General features: G+C 40.9%; 1 protein-coding gene across 6 annotated transcripts in view; it reads right to left on the bottom strand.

The window, feature by feature from the left end:
- SMG1 (SMG1 nonsense mediated mRNA decay associated PI3K related kinase) overlaps window positions 1-16870 on the bottom strand; it is a 104674-nt gene extending 87804 nt beyond the window's left edge. For all 6 annotated transcript variants that reach the window (XM_047780416.1, XM_047780414.1, XM_047780415.1 and 3 more), the window contains exon 1: window positions 16748-16870. Coding sequence is in view for 5 of the 6 variants with exons in the window: in XM_047780414.1 (XP_047636370.1) it covers window positions 16748-16836 (89 nt within the window). In the remaining variant the exon portion in view is untranslated. The remainder of the gene's footprint in view (window positions 1-16747) is intronic.
- Between the last annotated feature and the right edge of the window lie 775 nt (window positions 16871-17645).

Raw genomic sequence — 17645 nt, 5'->3', positions numbered from 1 at the left:
GTAGTAGTTTGCATCTATTAACCCCAAAGTCCCAGTCCATTACACTCCCTCCTCCCTCTCCTATGGCAACAAGTCTGTTTTCTATGTCTGTGAGTCTGTTTCTGTTTTGTACATACATTCATCTGTGCCATATTTTAGATTCCATACATAAGTGATATCATATGCTATTTGTTTCTTTCTGATTTCAGTTAATATGAGACTCTCTAGTCACATCCATGTTGCTGCAGATGGTATAATTTCATTTTTTTATGGCTGAGCAGTATTCCATTGTATATTATATGTACATATCTTCTTAATCTGTTCATCTGTCGACAGACATTTAGGTTGTTTCCATGTCTTGGCTATTGTCAATAGTGCTGCTATGAATATACGGGTGCATGTATCTTTTCGAATTGCAGTTCTGACCAGATACATGCCCAGGAGTGGGACTGCCGGATCATATTTAATATGCATTTTTAAAGTATTACTTTTTTTTTGTACAAAAGACACTATCAGGACAGTGAAATGGCAACTCACAAAACCAGAAAAAATATTTTCAAATCATATATGAGTTTACTTTCCAAAATATATAAAGAACTCCTATAAAAAAAAAAAAGACAATCCAATTTAAAAATAAGCAATACACCTGAATAGATGCATTTCTCCAAAGACATACAAATGGCCAATTAGCACATAAAAAGTTGCTCAACTTCATTAGTGATTAGGAAAATGCAAATCAAAACCACAAAGAGAAGCAACACCCACTAGGATAGTTTCCCGCCCCAAATTATTTGTTTATTTATTTGGCTGCACTCATGGCCTGCAGACATTCAAGGCCAGGGACTGAACCAGTGTCATAGCAGTAACCAGAGCCACAGCAGTGATAATGCTGGATCCTCAACCCACTGAGCCATCAGGGAACACCCCCATCCAAAATTTTTTAAATAGGAAGAAACTAATGTGGTAAGAAGTGGAGAAATTAGAGCCTTTGTACATTACAAAGAGAATGTACAAAGAGAATGAGAATGTAAAATGGTACAAATCACTTTATGTATTTATTTGCTTTTTAGGGCTGCACCTAAGGCATATGGAAGTTCCCAGGCTAAGGATCCATTGGAGTTGCAGCTGCTGGCCTTTGCCACAGATCACAGCAACACCAGATCCATAACCCACTGAGCAAGGCCAGGGATGGAACCCACATCCTCAAGGATACTAGCTGGGTTCGTTACCACTGAGCCACAATAGGAACTTTGGTACAAATCACTTAAGAGAAAAGTTCTGCAGTTCCTCAAAAAGTTAAACATAGAATTACCACATGATCCAGCAAATATACTCCTAGGTACATTCCCAAAAGAACTGAAAACAAGCGTTCAAATAAAAACTCATATGTGAATGTTCACCACAACATTATTCACAATAGTCAAAAGACAGAAACACAAATATCCATCAAATGATGACTGGATAAACAAAATATGGTATATCTATATAATGGAAGATTATATAATGTGGTGTAGGCCTCAGCCTACTACAACATGGATAACCCTTGAAAATGGTACACTAAGTCAAAGAGGCCAAACACAAAATGCTACACATTATATGATTTCATTTATATGAAATATCTAGAACAAACAAATCCATAGAGAAAGTAGATTTGTGGTTGCCAGGGGCTGGGAAGAGGGAAAAATGGGGAATGACTGCTTAACTGAGACTGGGTTTCCATCTGGGGTGATAAAAAGCTCTGGCACTAGATAGTGGTCATGGCTGCACACACCGTGAATGTCCTTAATACCACTGAATTGCAAAATGGTCAACTGTATGTATATTCAACAATTTTTAAGAATCTTTTTAGGACATTCTTGAAAAAATAAAAGCATAGAGGAAAAAAGACAACAGCTGGAAGAAATGAACTATAAAAGGGCACAAGGAAACTCTGAAGGGGGCGGGAGGATGAGGGAACTATTCTACCGTAGTAATACTATATGCATTTGTCAAAACTCAGAGAACTCAAAGCAGGTAAATAAATTACAGAACTTAAAGCAGGTAAATTACACCTCAATAAATCTGTTTTTAAAGGAAAGTGTCTATTTCTTTATGGCAAATGTGTAAAAGGTAAGTAAAAAGACTGTTGATTTTTAAAAATAACTCAGTATTTCATGTCTTATATTGCCTACCATACTTAGTAGCATTCTCAGTGGAAAAGCAAAAATGTAGCACTGGTTGCTTTCCAATGAAACTAAAGATTGTTAGCGTCTGAATTAATCAGGCACCAGAGCTGGAACTTTAAGCTCAAGAAGGATAAACCTAGCAAAGGTATAGGAAGAAATTAACAGTGCATTTATACCTGTAAAAGACAACTGTTACCTGTACTAACAGTAAAAAGTTCTAAATTTCTAGCAGAATAGCAGTATTACTATTTATCAATGCCTGTGAAATGCCTGAGATAAGTCCTTATAGCACTTAAGTTTTTAAAAAAGAAACATTCTATAAATTCTTTTTTTTTTTTTTTTTTGGTCTGTTTAGACCCGTACCCACAGCATATGGAGGTTCCCGGACCAATCAGACCAGAGCCAGAGCCACAGCAACGTGGGATCCAAGCTGCATCTGTGACCCACACCACAGCTCATGGCAACACTAAATTCTCAATCCACTGAGCGAGGCCAGTGATCAAACCTGCATTCTCATGGAATACTAGTCCGGTTCGTTAACAGCTGAGCCTCAAAGGGAACTCCCCCTATAAATTCTTAGTATTTTATTGTCTACTGATTTTGAAAGCTTTCAAAAAAAACCGAAACAAAGTCAAAGCACTATAGCTGGCAGGATCAGGAAAATCACTGGCTGAAAGAAAGCTCGGCAATCCACTTTTTTTTTTTTTTTTTGGTCTTTTCAAGGCTGCACCCATGGCATAAGGAGGTTCCCAGGCTAGGAGTCAAATCTGAGCTGTAGCTGCCAGCCTATACCAGAGCCACAGCAACTTGGGATCCGAGCTGCGCCTGTGACCTACACCATAGCTCATGGCAACACCGGATCCTTAACCCACTGATCCTTAACCCAGGGATTGAACCCCCATCCTCATGGATACCAGGGTTCGTTAACCATTGAGCCATGATGGCAACTCCCAGGAATCCACTTCTAATCTATTTTATGTATTTAAGTATTCTGAGGTTCTGTACCTCATCTAGTATAAATTCGTATCTTATGAGGCATTAAGAATATTTTAATATTGATAGAGAGTTCCCTGGTGGCTCAGTGGGTTAAGGATCCAGCATTGACACTGCTGTGGCACAGGTTCCATCCCTGGCCTTGGAACTTTCGCATGCCAGTGAAAAGAAAAAAAAATACTGTTAAGTTATAAAACCTAGTGCTTTTAATGTCCAATACAAATGTGAATCCAGTTTTCAGCATTTAACAAAAAATGTAAATCAACTATATTTCAATAAAATTTTTTAAAAACAATAATTTTGGAGTTCCTGTTGTGGCTCACAGTAACGAACCTAACTAGTATCCATGAGGATGCAGGTTCGCCCCTGGCCTTGCTCAGTGGGTTAAAGATCCACTGTTGCTGTGAGCTGTGGTATAGGTCTCAGACGCAGCTTGGATCTGGCATTGCTGTGGTTGTGGTGTAGGCCGGTAGCTGCAGCTCCGATTCAATCCCTAACCTGAGAACTTCCATATATTGTGGGTATGGCCCTAAAAAGCAAAAAATATAATAATAATAAACAATAATAATTTTGTTTTTGCTAAGTAATCATTTACCTGAAGGCTCCTGAATCTAAGGCATACATTAATTTGACTCACTTTCTTCCTGGTCTTCATTTTTGACCCAAACTAGTTCACTGCCTTAAATAAAACTCTGCTTAGTCTACCATTTGCATTGCTTATCTTGCCCTTTTGTCAGCAAGTCCTGGAAGTACTTTAGAAACATCCCATTTAGCCTGGGAAATTGCCAAGACTGAAAGGAAATCTCTTACTCTATGACCTCTCTCGAAGAGGAAGGACAAAAACACTGAAAGTCTACAAAGAAACAGGTCACATGCCCTCACTCCTACCCAGACTCTCCAGATAAATGCCAAACATAGCCCCTTAAAACAGAGAAGACGAAGAAGCACTAAGAGTTAAACACTTACGGAATCCTAAAAGGAAGAGTCTTGAAACTAAAGCAGGAGTCTAATCAAGGAAAAGGCAGAATGTTTTATAAGAAATGTGTGCAACCATCTTTAAAAAGTCCCGAAAACAGGCAAATAGTGACTATAGAGTTATTCTGATAGAGTTCCTCTAATACATTCAAGCATATCCCCAATGAACTAACATGCTTGTGAGAGTCTCTAACAATGATGTACTTTAAACCTTTCCTTTAAAAATAATCTAAAAAAGCACTGACTGAGGTCTTTTTTAAAAATAAATGTACTGCATTCCCGTCGTGGCTCAGAACCCATGAGGACATGGGTTCAATCCCTGGCCTTGCTTAGTGGGTTAAGGATCCAGCTGTGGTGTAGGTTGCAGACGTGGCTCAGAGCCGGTGTTGCTGTGGCTGTGGCATAGGCCGGTGGCTACAGCTGCAATTCGACCCCTAGCCTGGGAACCTTCATATGCCGCGGGAAGCGGCCCTAGAAAAGGCAAAAAGACAAAATAAACAAATAAATAAATAAATGTACTGTTTGAGTTCCCTTGTGGCACAGCAGGTTAAGATCTGGTGTCACTAAGGCGGCTCAGGCCACTGCTATGGCATTAGATCGATCTCTGGCCCGGGAACTTCCACATGCCAGAGGTGCAACTTAAATAAATAAATGTACTGTGTAACAGATAACATCATTACCACCTTTAAAAAAGAAAAAAAAAAAAAAAAGGTCAAGAAAAATGATGCGGTTGTCGTAAATCACTCATAAGTAAATTGCATTAAGAAAAGTAAATACAGGTACTTTTAAGGAAACCTTATCAAATCAGACACTTACTGCCACAATGGCACAGTCTACCCTACAAATCCTGGGCACAGTCAAGGATTTGGACATCAAGAGAATAATATTTTAACACGCATCCCGTAACATGTAAAACATCTTAAATACAATGGCAAATATGAAAAAGATACTTACTGAATTTCATATCCCACATATGGTTCTCAACACAGAAAGACATTACCAGAAATATCTTTAGAAAGTTCTCAAATTACACACATGAACCCTCACCCCACCCTAACCCTTTTAAAAAATAAATTCTATTTATTTAGAGAAGTCTAAAATACCTTGGTTCTATTTCTAAAACTTCACCAACATAATTGTACTAAGACAGCAAGTGATTTTTAAATGGACTCTGATCTCTTTCAACACCTCAAATAACTCCTCTAGGATCTATCTCCTTATGTATCCTAGGATAGGAAATACACTATTAAACACCAAATGGTAAAGAAACATACTACCTATATTGGAACCTCTTTTTCAGAGGTGTTTTTGAAACAGCCATTGCCTCCTATTAAACATATATAAATAAAAAGCTATCATAGATCAACCTCAAAAGACCTGGACTCCTTAATCAAACAGCTGGGAAAGGAAGATAGCTTTCAGAAAAAGCACATTATTCTAACCATAGGAATATTTATTAAATGAAACCAATTTAAGATAGTTACTGAAACATACTAGTAAGCAGTAATCAAGAGCCAGGAAACAATGCTCTCTCTGTGCTCAGCAGTAGCCAGAAACATACTGAAGTATTTAAAGTATTTAGCCTTAAGTTTGAGAAAGCTACTTGCAACAGTTCAAAATCAACACTTAAGCCACTTTAAACTCAAAAGGTCTAAACAGATCCTATCCTTTTCTTGCTATATTTTATACTAAATACACTTTTATCAGATTGAATTAAGTGTTATAAAAGAACCTTCTATAATTCCCTTTTACAACAAAAGAGAGGAAAATCAATGTTTCTGGATATGAAGTTATTAGCTAAGAGATAGCATTTAGTCATTTTGAGTAAATTTATAGTGCCGTAATTTAAAATAGTACTAAAATCTCATGACAGCTTCATCCTATCTGTTTAGAAGATACATATGGTTCTTCTTTAAGTACTTCAAACTATCACAATGGAAGAGTATATCCCTTCCATTACTCCATGATCCACCCTCCCTACTGCCTTTAAAACACACATACATACTAGACTAGGGGACAAAGCAATGCAGCAGTCAAGTGACATGCTTATAAGAACGAGTCCTAAATTCTAACTGTATAATGAAAGTTAGTTAAGCAAGGTACAAGCTACCTTTTAACCTAATCTGTCTCTATTTAATTCCATTTGCACCTGCCCTACGATAAATGCAGTTGCAAAGATTAGATTATTTTTGCTGGCTCACAATTCAAATGTTATCAAGTTCTTAAAGTGTGAGTAAAAAGATAAGAGAAAAAATAATAATGATGCAGGTTTATAGTCAAATTCCTTACCAGCCAACCTGAAAGAGGCTTACAGCCTAATGGAAATGTTCTTTCTAGGAGCCTAGAGTAGATACTGTAGAAAGAGGAGTTAATCTGACTAGCATCCAGGAGGACGTGGGTTCAATCCCTGGGTTAAGGATCAGTGGGTTAAGGAGCCGGTGAGCTGTGGTGTAGGTTGCAGATGCGGCTCGGATCCCAAGTTGCTATGGCTGTGGTATAGGCTGGCAGCTACAGCTCAGATTCAACCCTTAGCCTGGGAACCTCCTTATGCCATTGATGAGGCCCTAAAAAGAAAAAAAAATAAAAAGAAAATGTAGAAAGAGAACCACTACAATTAATTGCATCTCCAACAATCTTCTTCTAAGAGTATGCATTTGCCATACTTAATAAAAATTTAACAATTATATAAGCTTCCAGCCATATATCCTCTGGAGACGACATAAATCCCCTTTGTGGAATTTTTAGAAGTCACTACATACACACTCTAGGACTCAGAGTACTAGAAGAGAAAAATGAAATTTGAGGGAGTTCCCATTGTGGCTCAACAAAAATGAATCTGACTAGTATCCATGAGGACATGGGTTCGATCCCTGGCCTTGCTCAGTGAGTTAAAGATTGGGCACTGCAGTGAGCTGTGGTGTAGGTTGCAGACACGGCTGGGATCCTGAGTTGCTGTGGCTGTGGGGTAAGCCGGTGGCTACAGCTCCAATTCAACCCCTAGCCTGGAAACTTTCATACACTGCGGGTGTGGCCCTAAGAAGCAGCCCTAAGAAGCCACCGCCGCCAAAAGAAGTAAAGAAATTTGAACTAGGATGTGAGTCTAAGTGTGTGGTAAATTCTAAAACTTTCTGAGGAAGAGATAAAAGAGAGGTTCTTTAAAATTCCAAATGTGATTCAGATGTGGCAACATAAGCAGCATTTCAAAGTAACTTCCCAAACTTTATCTTTAACCCTCATAACCCTACATCTTCGGGAAGACAAGAATTATCTCCTCAGAGGGACAGCTGGTTGGTCCAGTACAAAAGACCTTTGTCTTCCCATTGAGATTTTCATGACACCAGCCTCTCCTAAGGCAAATATTTGTGAAGGATCAATACTAAAAATGTACATTCTTAAAAATAAATACACCTTAGAGAAGAATTTAAAACACCTTCATTCTATTTCTAACTTCTCCAATGCAATTATATTAAGACAACAAGTAGATTTTTAATGGACTAAAAGAGGGAGGAGAAGAGTACTACGGTATAATTTTTATACCTTCAACAGAATTAAAATAAAAACATGTAATACTAGCATTATAACAATTATACAAGATAGGCCATTTTAACTAAATACAAGGCTGCTTTTACAAAACTTTGATTTATAGTTGATTTTACCCCTGTGCATACACATGCACAAGCTTTCTTAAGCATAAATTCACCTTTAATTTCAGTATTTTCTAACTCAAGTCCTTCAAAAACTGTGCCTCGAGGTAGATTCCTCTAAACTAGATTACTGAATATATACTAAATCTCAAGTTTCACTGTCTTACTGCTGAGAAACCATTTTTATTTTTCTTCACATTTATTAAAAGAATATAAGGACAGGAGGTCCCTTTGTGGTGCAGTAGAAATAAATCCAACTAGGAACCATGAAGTTGTGGGTTTGATCCCTGGCCTCACTCAGTGAGTTAAGGAGCCAGTGTTGCCACGAGCTGTGGTGTAGGTTGCAGATGTGGCTCAGATCCAATTAGAACCCTAGCCTTAGAATTTCCATATGCCACAGGTACGGCCCTAAAAAAGACAAAAGACACATGCACACACACAAACCATGAGCTCCTAGACATACTATGAACAGCAACATTAACCACCAAAGGAGTAACTTCTAACAGAAATACAATCTTCCTCTTTTCAAAGGGTATGAAGATTAATATGAAAGAAGTAATTCATTATGAAAGAAAACTGATTCTGGAAAATTTGGGTTTCAGTCATTCCCTAATCAGCAGGCATACAACTGGCAAGAGGTTGTTTCCCCAGGTATTCTAATAGAATGCCAAAAGAGGCTCAACCCAGTGCTTAACTTTTTAATGCTTAGACTGCTTAAATAATGTATGAACAGGAGTTCCCGTTGTGGTACAACAGACAAGGCTCGGATTCTTCGATACTATGGTGTAGGCCAGCAGCTGTAGCTCTGACTTGACCCCTTGCCTGGGAACCTCCAGTTGCCTTGGGAACAGCCCGAAAGAGCAAAAACAAACAAACAAACAAACAAAAAACCCAAAACACCAGAAAACAAAAAACAAATAGATAAGGATCTGGCATTGTTACTGCTGTGGCTCTGGTTACAGCAACGGCACAGGTTCGATCCCTAGCCCAGGAACTTCCACATGTCATGGTCTCAGTCAAAAAAAAAAAAAAATGAATACAGTTAAAAAAGAAAAATTTATCAATATGTAAGCAAGGTATTTTTTCAAGATGGATAAAACCTATAAATCTTAAATGGCCATAGCCTTTCTCCTATAAAAGATCTGGTCATCTCAGTCCACTAGAACATTATACTTCTGAACCTGTTTAATCAGCTTATTTAAACTGCTGCCTCAGGCTAACTAGGAACGGTTCCCCTCAAAATGCCTCCTACAGTGACAGTGTTGTAAGTCCTGAAGCTAACTCTAAACACAGAAACAAACTTGTAGGTTTCTACTTCCCTATATTTACTTAAGAAAGGACACTCAAATTTAGAGTGCATATTATTTATTGATGTACCAGTAGCAAAGAAGGGATACAGAGGTAAAACCATTATACAAGATGCATATACATATAAAGGTTATGTTTTATTGAGGAAGATACACACAAAATCCTCCGATAGGGTTAAGTGCTAGGGAAAAAAACCCAAGGTGAAGTGTTATTAGAGAAGGCCACTGCTTCTCACTGAGGGGGTGGCATTTAGACTGAGAGAGCATGAAAGCACCGAGGACAGGCACTCTGAGAAGAGCAATCTATGTAGTAGTTATACAGCCAGAACAGCACATGCAAAGGCCCTAAGGCAGAAATGAGTTTGGAGAGTGCTTTAGGGCAAGTACAGAGCAGTAGAGAAAATGACTCACTCAGGCTAAGCCCTCAGGGACTTAAACTAGTTGGGGGAACAAAAAGACTGCAGTGATAAGCACAGTAGACCTGTAGCAAGATCTGGAAAGAAAAGGGATCAGAGAGGGCAGGGGGTAGGGTAAGGGTCTTAAGGGAAGCACAAGGTTTAGATTGGGGGGCGGGGCACAAAAAACAGAGCTAAACCAACAGTAGGTGCAAGAGGGTCCATGAACCAGTACTGTAGCTCACAGGAATAAATCTAACTTCGCCAAACTTAGAACTCTTCTGTGTTCCAGAACTCAAATGCCTGAAAAGATTAAAAGTGGATCCACAACCACAAACTGTTTTCATAAGGATCTTCAGATATCCCAAGTATGTTTACAGCAAAAGAGAAATAAGAGAAATATGTTGAAGATAATGAGGTTATCAATCATCAGAAACCCTAAGTTGGTAGGAAACCATAAGATAATACTCAAAGATTTCCTTTCTTTTTTTTTTTTTGGCCGAGCCTGCTGCATGCCAGGGATCAACGTCATGTCACAGCAGGAACAACAACAGATCCTTAACCACCAGGCCACCAGGGAATGCCTATAATAACTTTTAAGGCAAGATCCACCTGTACACTCTACCAGGGTTTGGGTTTTAGGGTTTTTTTTGGGGGGGAGGGGGGGAAATGAGATTGAAAGGGGAGTAATCCAGCTGCAAAGTCACTGTGTATCTTGATCACGGTCATGGTTACACAGGTGTATTCATTTCTCAAAAACCACAAACTTAAGACCTAGACATGCATAAATTTTATCTCGAAAAAGTAACAAGTTCAAATTTTTGACTTGTTAAAAATTTTTAAGTCAAAAAATTTGGGGTTAAAAGTTTTCTAACTCAAAAGAGTTAAAAAAAATCATTCGACTAAGAGAGGAAAAGTACAAGCAACTAATACAAGATGGAGCAGAACTAACATAATAAAAGTATACATACACCTGAAATTAATATGATGTATGGCAATTACACCTCAATTAAAAAAAAAAGAAAAACACAAACATTTCCTGAAAAATTTAATAGGTTACACTCTACATTAAAAAAAAAAAATTGGAGTTCCTATCGTGGCGCAGTGGTTAATGAATCCGACTAGGAACCATGAGGTTGCGGGTTCCATCCCTGCCCTTGCTCAATGGGTTAACGATCCGGCGTTGCCGTGAGCTGTGGTGTAGGTTGCAGACGCAGCTCGGATCCCGCATTGCTGTGGCTCTGGCGTAGGCTGGTGGCTACGGCTCTGATTCGACCCCTAGCCTGGGAACTTCCATATGCTGCAGGAGCTGCCCAAGAAATAGCAAAAAGACAAAAAAAAAAATCAACTAAGAGAGGAAAAGTACAATCAACTAATACAAGATGGAGCAGAACTAACATAATAAAAGTATACATACACCTGAAATTAATATGATGTATGGCAATTACACCTCAATTAAAAAAAAAAAAACCCACAAACATCTCCAGAAAAATTTAATAGGTTACACTTTACATTAAAAAAAAAGTAATAAGCTAGAGTACTTCATACAGGAATTAAATCCACAAAACTTCTGCAATCTTTACTGTCAGACCTTTATATAAAAATTCCATATAACATATAAAAATGTTTTATTTTACAGTTCCCAAAATAAAACAGGTTCTAAGAAAACGTTAAGATAGCCAGAGAGTTAGCCAAAATATGAAGAAATAGTAAACAAATGACAGCTCATGCACATCCATAAAGGGAGATCCATTGAAAGTAGCCTCAGGGATTTATTTCAGGTGATAGGATAGGAAAAGAAAAGAAAGTATAAGCAAGTGCCTACTACATGTCCAGCAGTGAGGGCAGGAAATCTTAAATTTAAAAGTTGTGAGAACTCAGTGTTCACAAAAAACACAATCAACCACAGTCCATTTTATGTGTATGATCATTCCACACAATGTAAGTGTCCAACCTAAACTGCAGTGTGAGCAGATAAAAAGAATCATTGCAATGGTCATCTCTCAATCAAAAAAAGATAACAAATGAGGGGCTTTAGCTTATGGCAATTCCACATATTGATCTGAAAACTTTTGTCTGAATTTAAACCATGAATTATAAACAGAACATTCAGGTTCTCAACAGTCTCTGGTCTAGATTATTCCAACCGCCTCCTACTGTAGTTATATACACACATATATCAACTAATTCTCATCTTCCTCAATTATGCCACTTCCATGCTGGTAAAATTTCAATGGTTCCCTAAAGTCATTCCAAATACACTTACAATAATTCGAGACCCACAATACACCCCCACTCCAGCTCTAAGTTTTCTCTTATTTGTATCACACCTCACAAGTTCCCTGCCCTTCTAATCAAACTGACAATTTTTCTTACCAAGGACAACTGGGATTTTGTCATCTCCATACTTTCTTTTATCTTTTGAAATAGAATTGTACTGTCAAAATAGTATAGATCAATTTCATGCCCCCTACTCAACTGTACAGCTTTCGCTCCTCTGACTTTCCAAGTTTACACCGTTAATCACATGTAAAAATAATTATACCAAGAATTACATCACAATCAATAGCCACGTAATGCTTTACCATTTACAAAGCCCTTTCTTATCTCTCACACTACCATACCAATAACCTCCTTAAAGACAGCAGCTCTATCAGTCATAAAAATTCCTACAGCATCACTATTTCCTGAATTAGAATACTTTCAACAAATTAGAGTATTTCATAATCTATTATTTTTTGGTCATGCCTGCAACATGTAGAAATTCCTGGGCCAAGGATGGAACCAGTGCCACAGCAGCAACCCAAGCCGCTGCAGTGACAATGCCAGATTCTTATCCTGCTGCACCACAGAAGAATTCCTTTTTTTTTTTTGCCACACCCACAGCATGTGAGAGTTCCCAGGCCAGGGATCAAATCTGCACCGCAGTTGTGACCTGCACCACAACTACGGCAACCCAAATCCTTAACCTGTTGCTCCAAACGGTAACTCATAATCTCCTGTTATTTTAAAAACCCTTCAGTTATACTCGCAACTTAAAAAGGAAACACAACTGGAGAAAAAAGGTTCAATTTAAAGATACAATTGTCTAGAGTTCCCATCGTGCTCAGTGGTTAACGAATCTGACTAGGAACCATGAGGTTGTGGGTTCGATTCCTGGCCTCGCTCAGTGGGTTAAGGATCCGGAGTTGCCATGAGCTGTGGTGTAGGTCACAGACGAGGTTCGGATCCCGCATTGCTGTGGCCCTGGTGTAGGCCGGCAACTGTAGCTCTGATTAGACCTCTAGCCTGGGAACCTCCATTTGCTGCAGATGCAGCCCTAGAAAAGACCAAAAATAAATAAATAAATAAATAGATAGATAGATAGATAGATACAGCTGCCAAATGTTTAATAAGGGAATATTTATTCTATAATGGAAAAAATAAGCTTTCCCCTAAGTTAAACACCCATACTCAATTACCTAAAACTATTTGTCCTTGGAAATCTGTGGTACAGAATTGGCAACCATTAAATTCTATTTAACTAAAGCTCCATTTATACTTACAAAATATGTAACTCCACTTAATTTTATCCTTTATATATTTCACTATATTATGCACCTATGGACATCAGACAGTACAGATTCATAAAAGTCTGAATAGATAACTCTGGTTTCAAAAATTCAGCTTCTCACAACATCAGACATACTAGTTTCTGGCTTTTCCATCTTCACAACACTCTTCCTCAGCTTTTGGTCTGTGATAGTGGAGCATGAAGGTATCTGCACTTGTGACAACTTCAATATGACTACATTTTACCAGAAATGGAAGCTGTTTTTAATACACAGTTTCACCCTTTTAGAACTGTAGAAAGATCCTAAGTTTGGGCACAGTAAGACATCCAATAAGTATCTGCTAAATGAATAAAGCCTTAAGACTGCCAAGTGTAGAAGTAAAATCTATGTCTTTTCTGTTGACCAACTGCTTTCTCTTGTTTACTGAACTAATCTATATTTGACTCCAAAGTCGAATTAATCATGTCATTTTGGAGTATTAAAATGAACAATATAACGAATTATACATTTAATTTTTTTTGTTTTTTGCTTTTGAGGGCCATGCCCGCGGCATATGGAGGTTCCCAGGCTAGGGGTCGAATCAGAGCTGCAGCTGCTGGCCTACACCACAGCCACAGCAATGCAGGATCTGAGCCGCATCTGCAACCTATACCACAGCTCATAGCAACACTGGATCCTTAACCCACTGAGAGATGCCAGGGATCGAACCCGCAACTTTATGGTTACTTGTCAGATTCGTTTCCACTGCGCCACTACAGGAACTCCTATACATTTAATTTTAAAGTAAATCATTCTAATATCTATCTCAATTGGTACACCTGGAGTACTTCTCAAAATAAAGTCAAGAAAAGGACAGACCAGTTAGGGGCAATAGTAAAACCACTCATTTGCCAAATCACTTTTAAATGTTAATGGAGATTACAGTGAATGAAAAGGAAGACTATAAGCCAGTGCTATAGAAATGCTTTCTGCTAAAGGAAAGGTGGGCTTACTCTGTTGCCACATGACACGAGTCTATTCAGCCACCTGGAACACTTCCTGTCAACATGTGTGAAGTATCATGTGTGGCCATGACTGACTCAACAGTCAGGTTTCCAGACTAACTGACAAACTAACGCTAAAAAGAAACTGACAAAAACTTTTTAAAAAAGCCCACCACATCTAGCAAAATAGGATCCAAAAAAATTATAGAAAGACTGGTACAGAAAAGCAAATTAATTTTTTTTAAAAACCAAAAGGATTCTGATAAACCATAAAGAATTCGCCAGCATTTGAAGATGTTTAGAAAAATAAACTCCCATTTAAAGAAGCGGGAAAATCAAGCTCCATTCTGTCAGTTAACTGAGTCTGTCACCTTTCTGAAGTGAAGAGGGGACAAAATAACCTCAAATTTAACTCATGAAAATTTATGACTTGGCAAACACCTTAAGTTTTTTGTTTGTTTTTGTTTTTGTTTTTTTTACCATTTCTTGGGCCGCTCCCGCGGCATGTGGAGGTTCCCAGGCTAGGGGTCTAATCGGATCTGCAGCTGCCAGCCTACGCCACAGCCACAGCAATGCAGGATCCGAGCCACATCTGTGACCTACACCATAGCTCACGGCAACACCGGTTCCTTAACCCACTGAGCAAGGCCAGGGATTGAACCTGCAACCTCATGGTTCCTAATCGGATTCGTTAACCACTGTGCCACGATGGGAACTCCCCACCTTAAGTTTTTTTTTTATTGGCTATTTTACAAAACAACTAGGCAACAGTGCAAAGAAATTTTGCTTTGGTGTACCCTCCATACATTTCTGTTCCCTCCTCTACAAAAAAGTCAAGTATTTCCAATATCCTAACTGACTGTTACTCCACGTAACCAAGTGCATCTTCTCATAGCATCTGTCTACCTAGGCAATAAGTTCTGAGACTTTGCTACAGAGCACAGCTTCAAAGAATGCAGAGCCCCCTTTACACACACACAGAGCCAAAAAATAAGGTAACTGAAAGAAGAAAACACAAGTAATATTAATAACCCATGTACATATTCCATAACTATGGGAGCCATTCTGCTTCATACCTGTCAAATGAAGCCAGGCAACCTCAACCCGTGGCTCCAACTGTGCTACTCCACTTGTTTAGAACCACAAGCTACAGTTTATTCTTCTCCAGAAGTTCTAGGACTGCTTGTGAAGAGCACTTTATTTATTTAGTCCTCTAAAGGGATACCATGCACATTGTTTACACATGCTGACAATACCGAAAAATAATGGAAAATCCACTGTCAAAGAGCTCTCAGATGTTCAATTCAACCTCATTTATCACCTAATTCACTAGATGGGAAAAAGAAGTAAATTTCACACATTTCAATGAACATACACAACCAAAAATGCCAGTTATAGATAAAAATATCAAAACCAGTCAACTGATTTTATTTAAAACACTCACAAACCCTAAGCGGTAAAGGACAGGTCCAACTATGCTTTTCTTCTCAAAAATTTTAAACTACTTAACATCTTAATTCTAAACTAAGCTTTTAACGTCACTTTGTTATATACATCAATTCTCAGCAGACAGGAGACCTGGAAAAACACATGAAACAGAATGAAATGTGTATCACTCGTCAGCCAAAAGATTATTTTGGTTTTTCTATCAAGTCGTAGGGCGTTACATTCTACTATCTTCCCAAATTATTTCCAAACATTGCTGGAATTGCATGCAGCCATCAGGAAATTAAAAGTCATCCCAACAATGTGTGTCTAACATTTCTCTGGCCAGTTCCTGGACAATCATAATGCAAGAGGCTCAAAGTTCGAGACCTCCATGAATCAACTAACCCTACAATGTTATATACATTTAGGGAATTCTTCTAGGCACTGGGCTAAGTTCCAAAACAGTCTTGAGTATTACAAGCACTTATTGAGTAAGAGAGATGAAAATCAGTCCAAAATTACGTACAACTGCCCCATAATTAATCAGAAAGAAACGAAAATTAATTTTCTTTAAAAAGTCGGTACCCTTTAATATGTTCATTTCCAAGGAGGCCCCTGTCGGAAATCAAACCCTTTACTCTTCTAAGCGAAAGCCCGCTCAAGTGTCCAGGCATGAACTGCTCTCCGCCAAAGTAGCTGCCCCCTGCACTTGCGGGAAACATTTTCCAGGATCAGAGTCGGTTGGCCCCATTAACACTGTCACAATCTCCTCTCATGCCCCACAACGAGCCTGCCTAAAGTCAGAGTAAGGCCCTGGAGCGTGGCTGTTTTTTAAATATTAACACGTGGGAGGTCACAGAAAGGATCACAGTTAAGGAGGTCTTTTCACGTGGGGGCTGAGAGGCGGAGAGATAGGAAAGTGAATGGGTAGCGGAGAGGGTCCTGTACTCCCAGGATCCCCCAACTCATATACCAACTTGAGGGGAAGGCGGCAAGTAAAAAAAAACAAAAACAACAACAAAAAAAACCAACCAACACCAGTTTCCCTTCCTTCACCCAACTCCTAGGCCAGTGCCTTCTCCCGGCGCCCAGGGTCTGGCTCCAGCCCTGAGGCTGAAATGCAGGGAGAGGGGAAGCATTTAGGCCTCGCCTCCCAGCGGCCTTCCTTCCCCAGCCGGGGCGGGAGGGAACCCAGGAAGCCGCGCCCGGTTCCTGGGGGGGTGGAGAGCCTAGGCCGCGCCTCCCAGCCCGGCGGCCCTAGGCCTCGGCCCGCCCGAGGCGAGGCCCGGGGTCGGGGTGGCGAGCTGGCCGCCGGCTCACCCACCTGGGTTGCCAGTCATTCCAGCTCCGCGGGTACTTGGTGCCGCCGCCGCCGCCGCTGCTCAGCCGAGACCCCGGGGCTCTGCGGCTCATTACCTTCCCCGACACGACATGGCCAAGCGCCGCCGCCCGAAGAAGCGCGAGTCGCCGCCCGAACCGGCCGCTGCCGACACTCCGCTCCGGCCCCGGGCTGAGAAGGAAGCCGAGAAGGAGGAGGAGGAGGCGGAGGGCGGGGGAGGCGGACGGCCGTTCCGGGTTCCGCCTGAGCCCGCAGCGCAGGACGAGGAGGCGGGAGCGGCGCGGCGAGAGGGAGGCGGAGGAAGGGGAGGCGACGTCTCTTCCAGGGCCGTGCGCGGCCCGCGACGCCGGGGCCCAGGAGGAGGAGGAGGACAGGGAGGAGGAGGCGGTGGCGGCTGCTCCTCACGCTCACACAGCCACGGGTTCCCCGCCTCCCGGCTCCGCCCGCCGCGCCGCCGCTGCCGCACGGCATGCTGGGAGCGAGAGGCGGTGCCGGCGCCCGCCGGGCAGGGGTGGAGGGGCGGGGCCGGACCCGAGGGGCGGGGCATGTGGGCGGGGCCGGACGCAGCAAGTGGACCGCTCTCTCCGCGCCCCGCGCTCGCTTCCAGTCTTCGCGGACCGCGCGGAGGTCCGGCCCCGCTGCGGGGGATCACGGGAGAGGGGGTTCTTCGTCACCATCTCCACGCGCACGCTCTACACACGCCCGGGAAAGCACCTGACCCCCAGAGGGCCGGGCGGTCAGGTGTAAACAGGCTTCCGCTCAAGATACAGGGGTGCCCTTGCGGTGGCGCGCGCAGACACACATGCGTGTCCTTAGAGTTCACGCGCGCCCACGTTCCTCACCTTGTAAGGCAATAAATAGAAATAAAAAACAGAAGGGGTGA

The sequence above is a fragment of the Phacochoerus africanus genome, chromosome 5, assembly GCF_016906955.1.
Source record: "Phacochoerus africanus isolate WHEZ1 chromosome 5, ROS_Pafr_v1, whole genome shotgun sequence".
In the NCBI taxonomy this organism is placed as follows: domain Eukaryota; kingdom Metazoa; phylum Chordata; class Mammalia; order Artiodactyla; family Suidae; genus Phacochoerus; species Phacochoerus africanus.
This window is presented reverse-complemented; position numbering and strand designations above follow the sequence as displayed.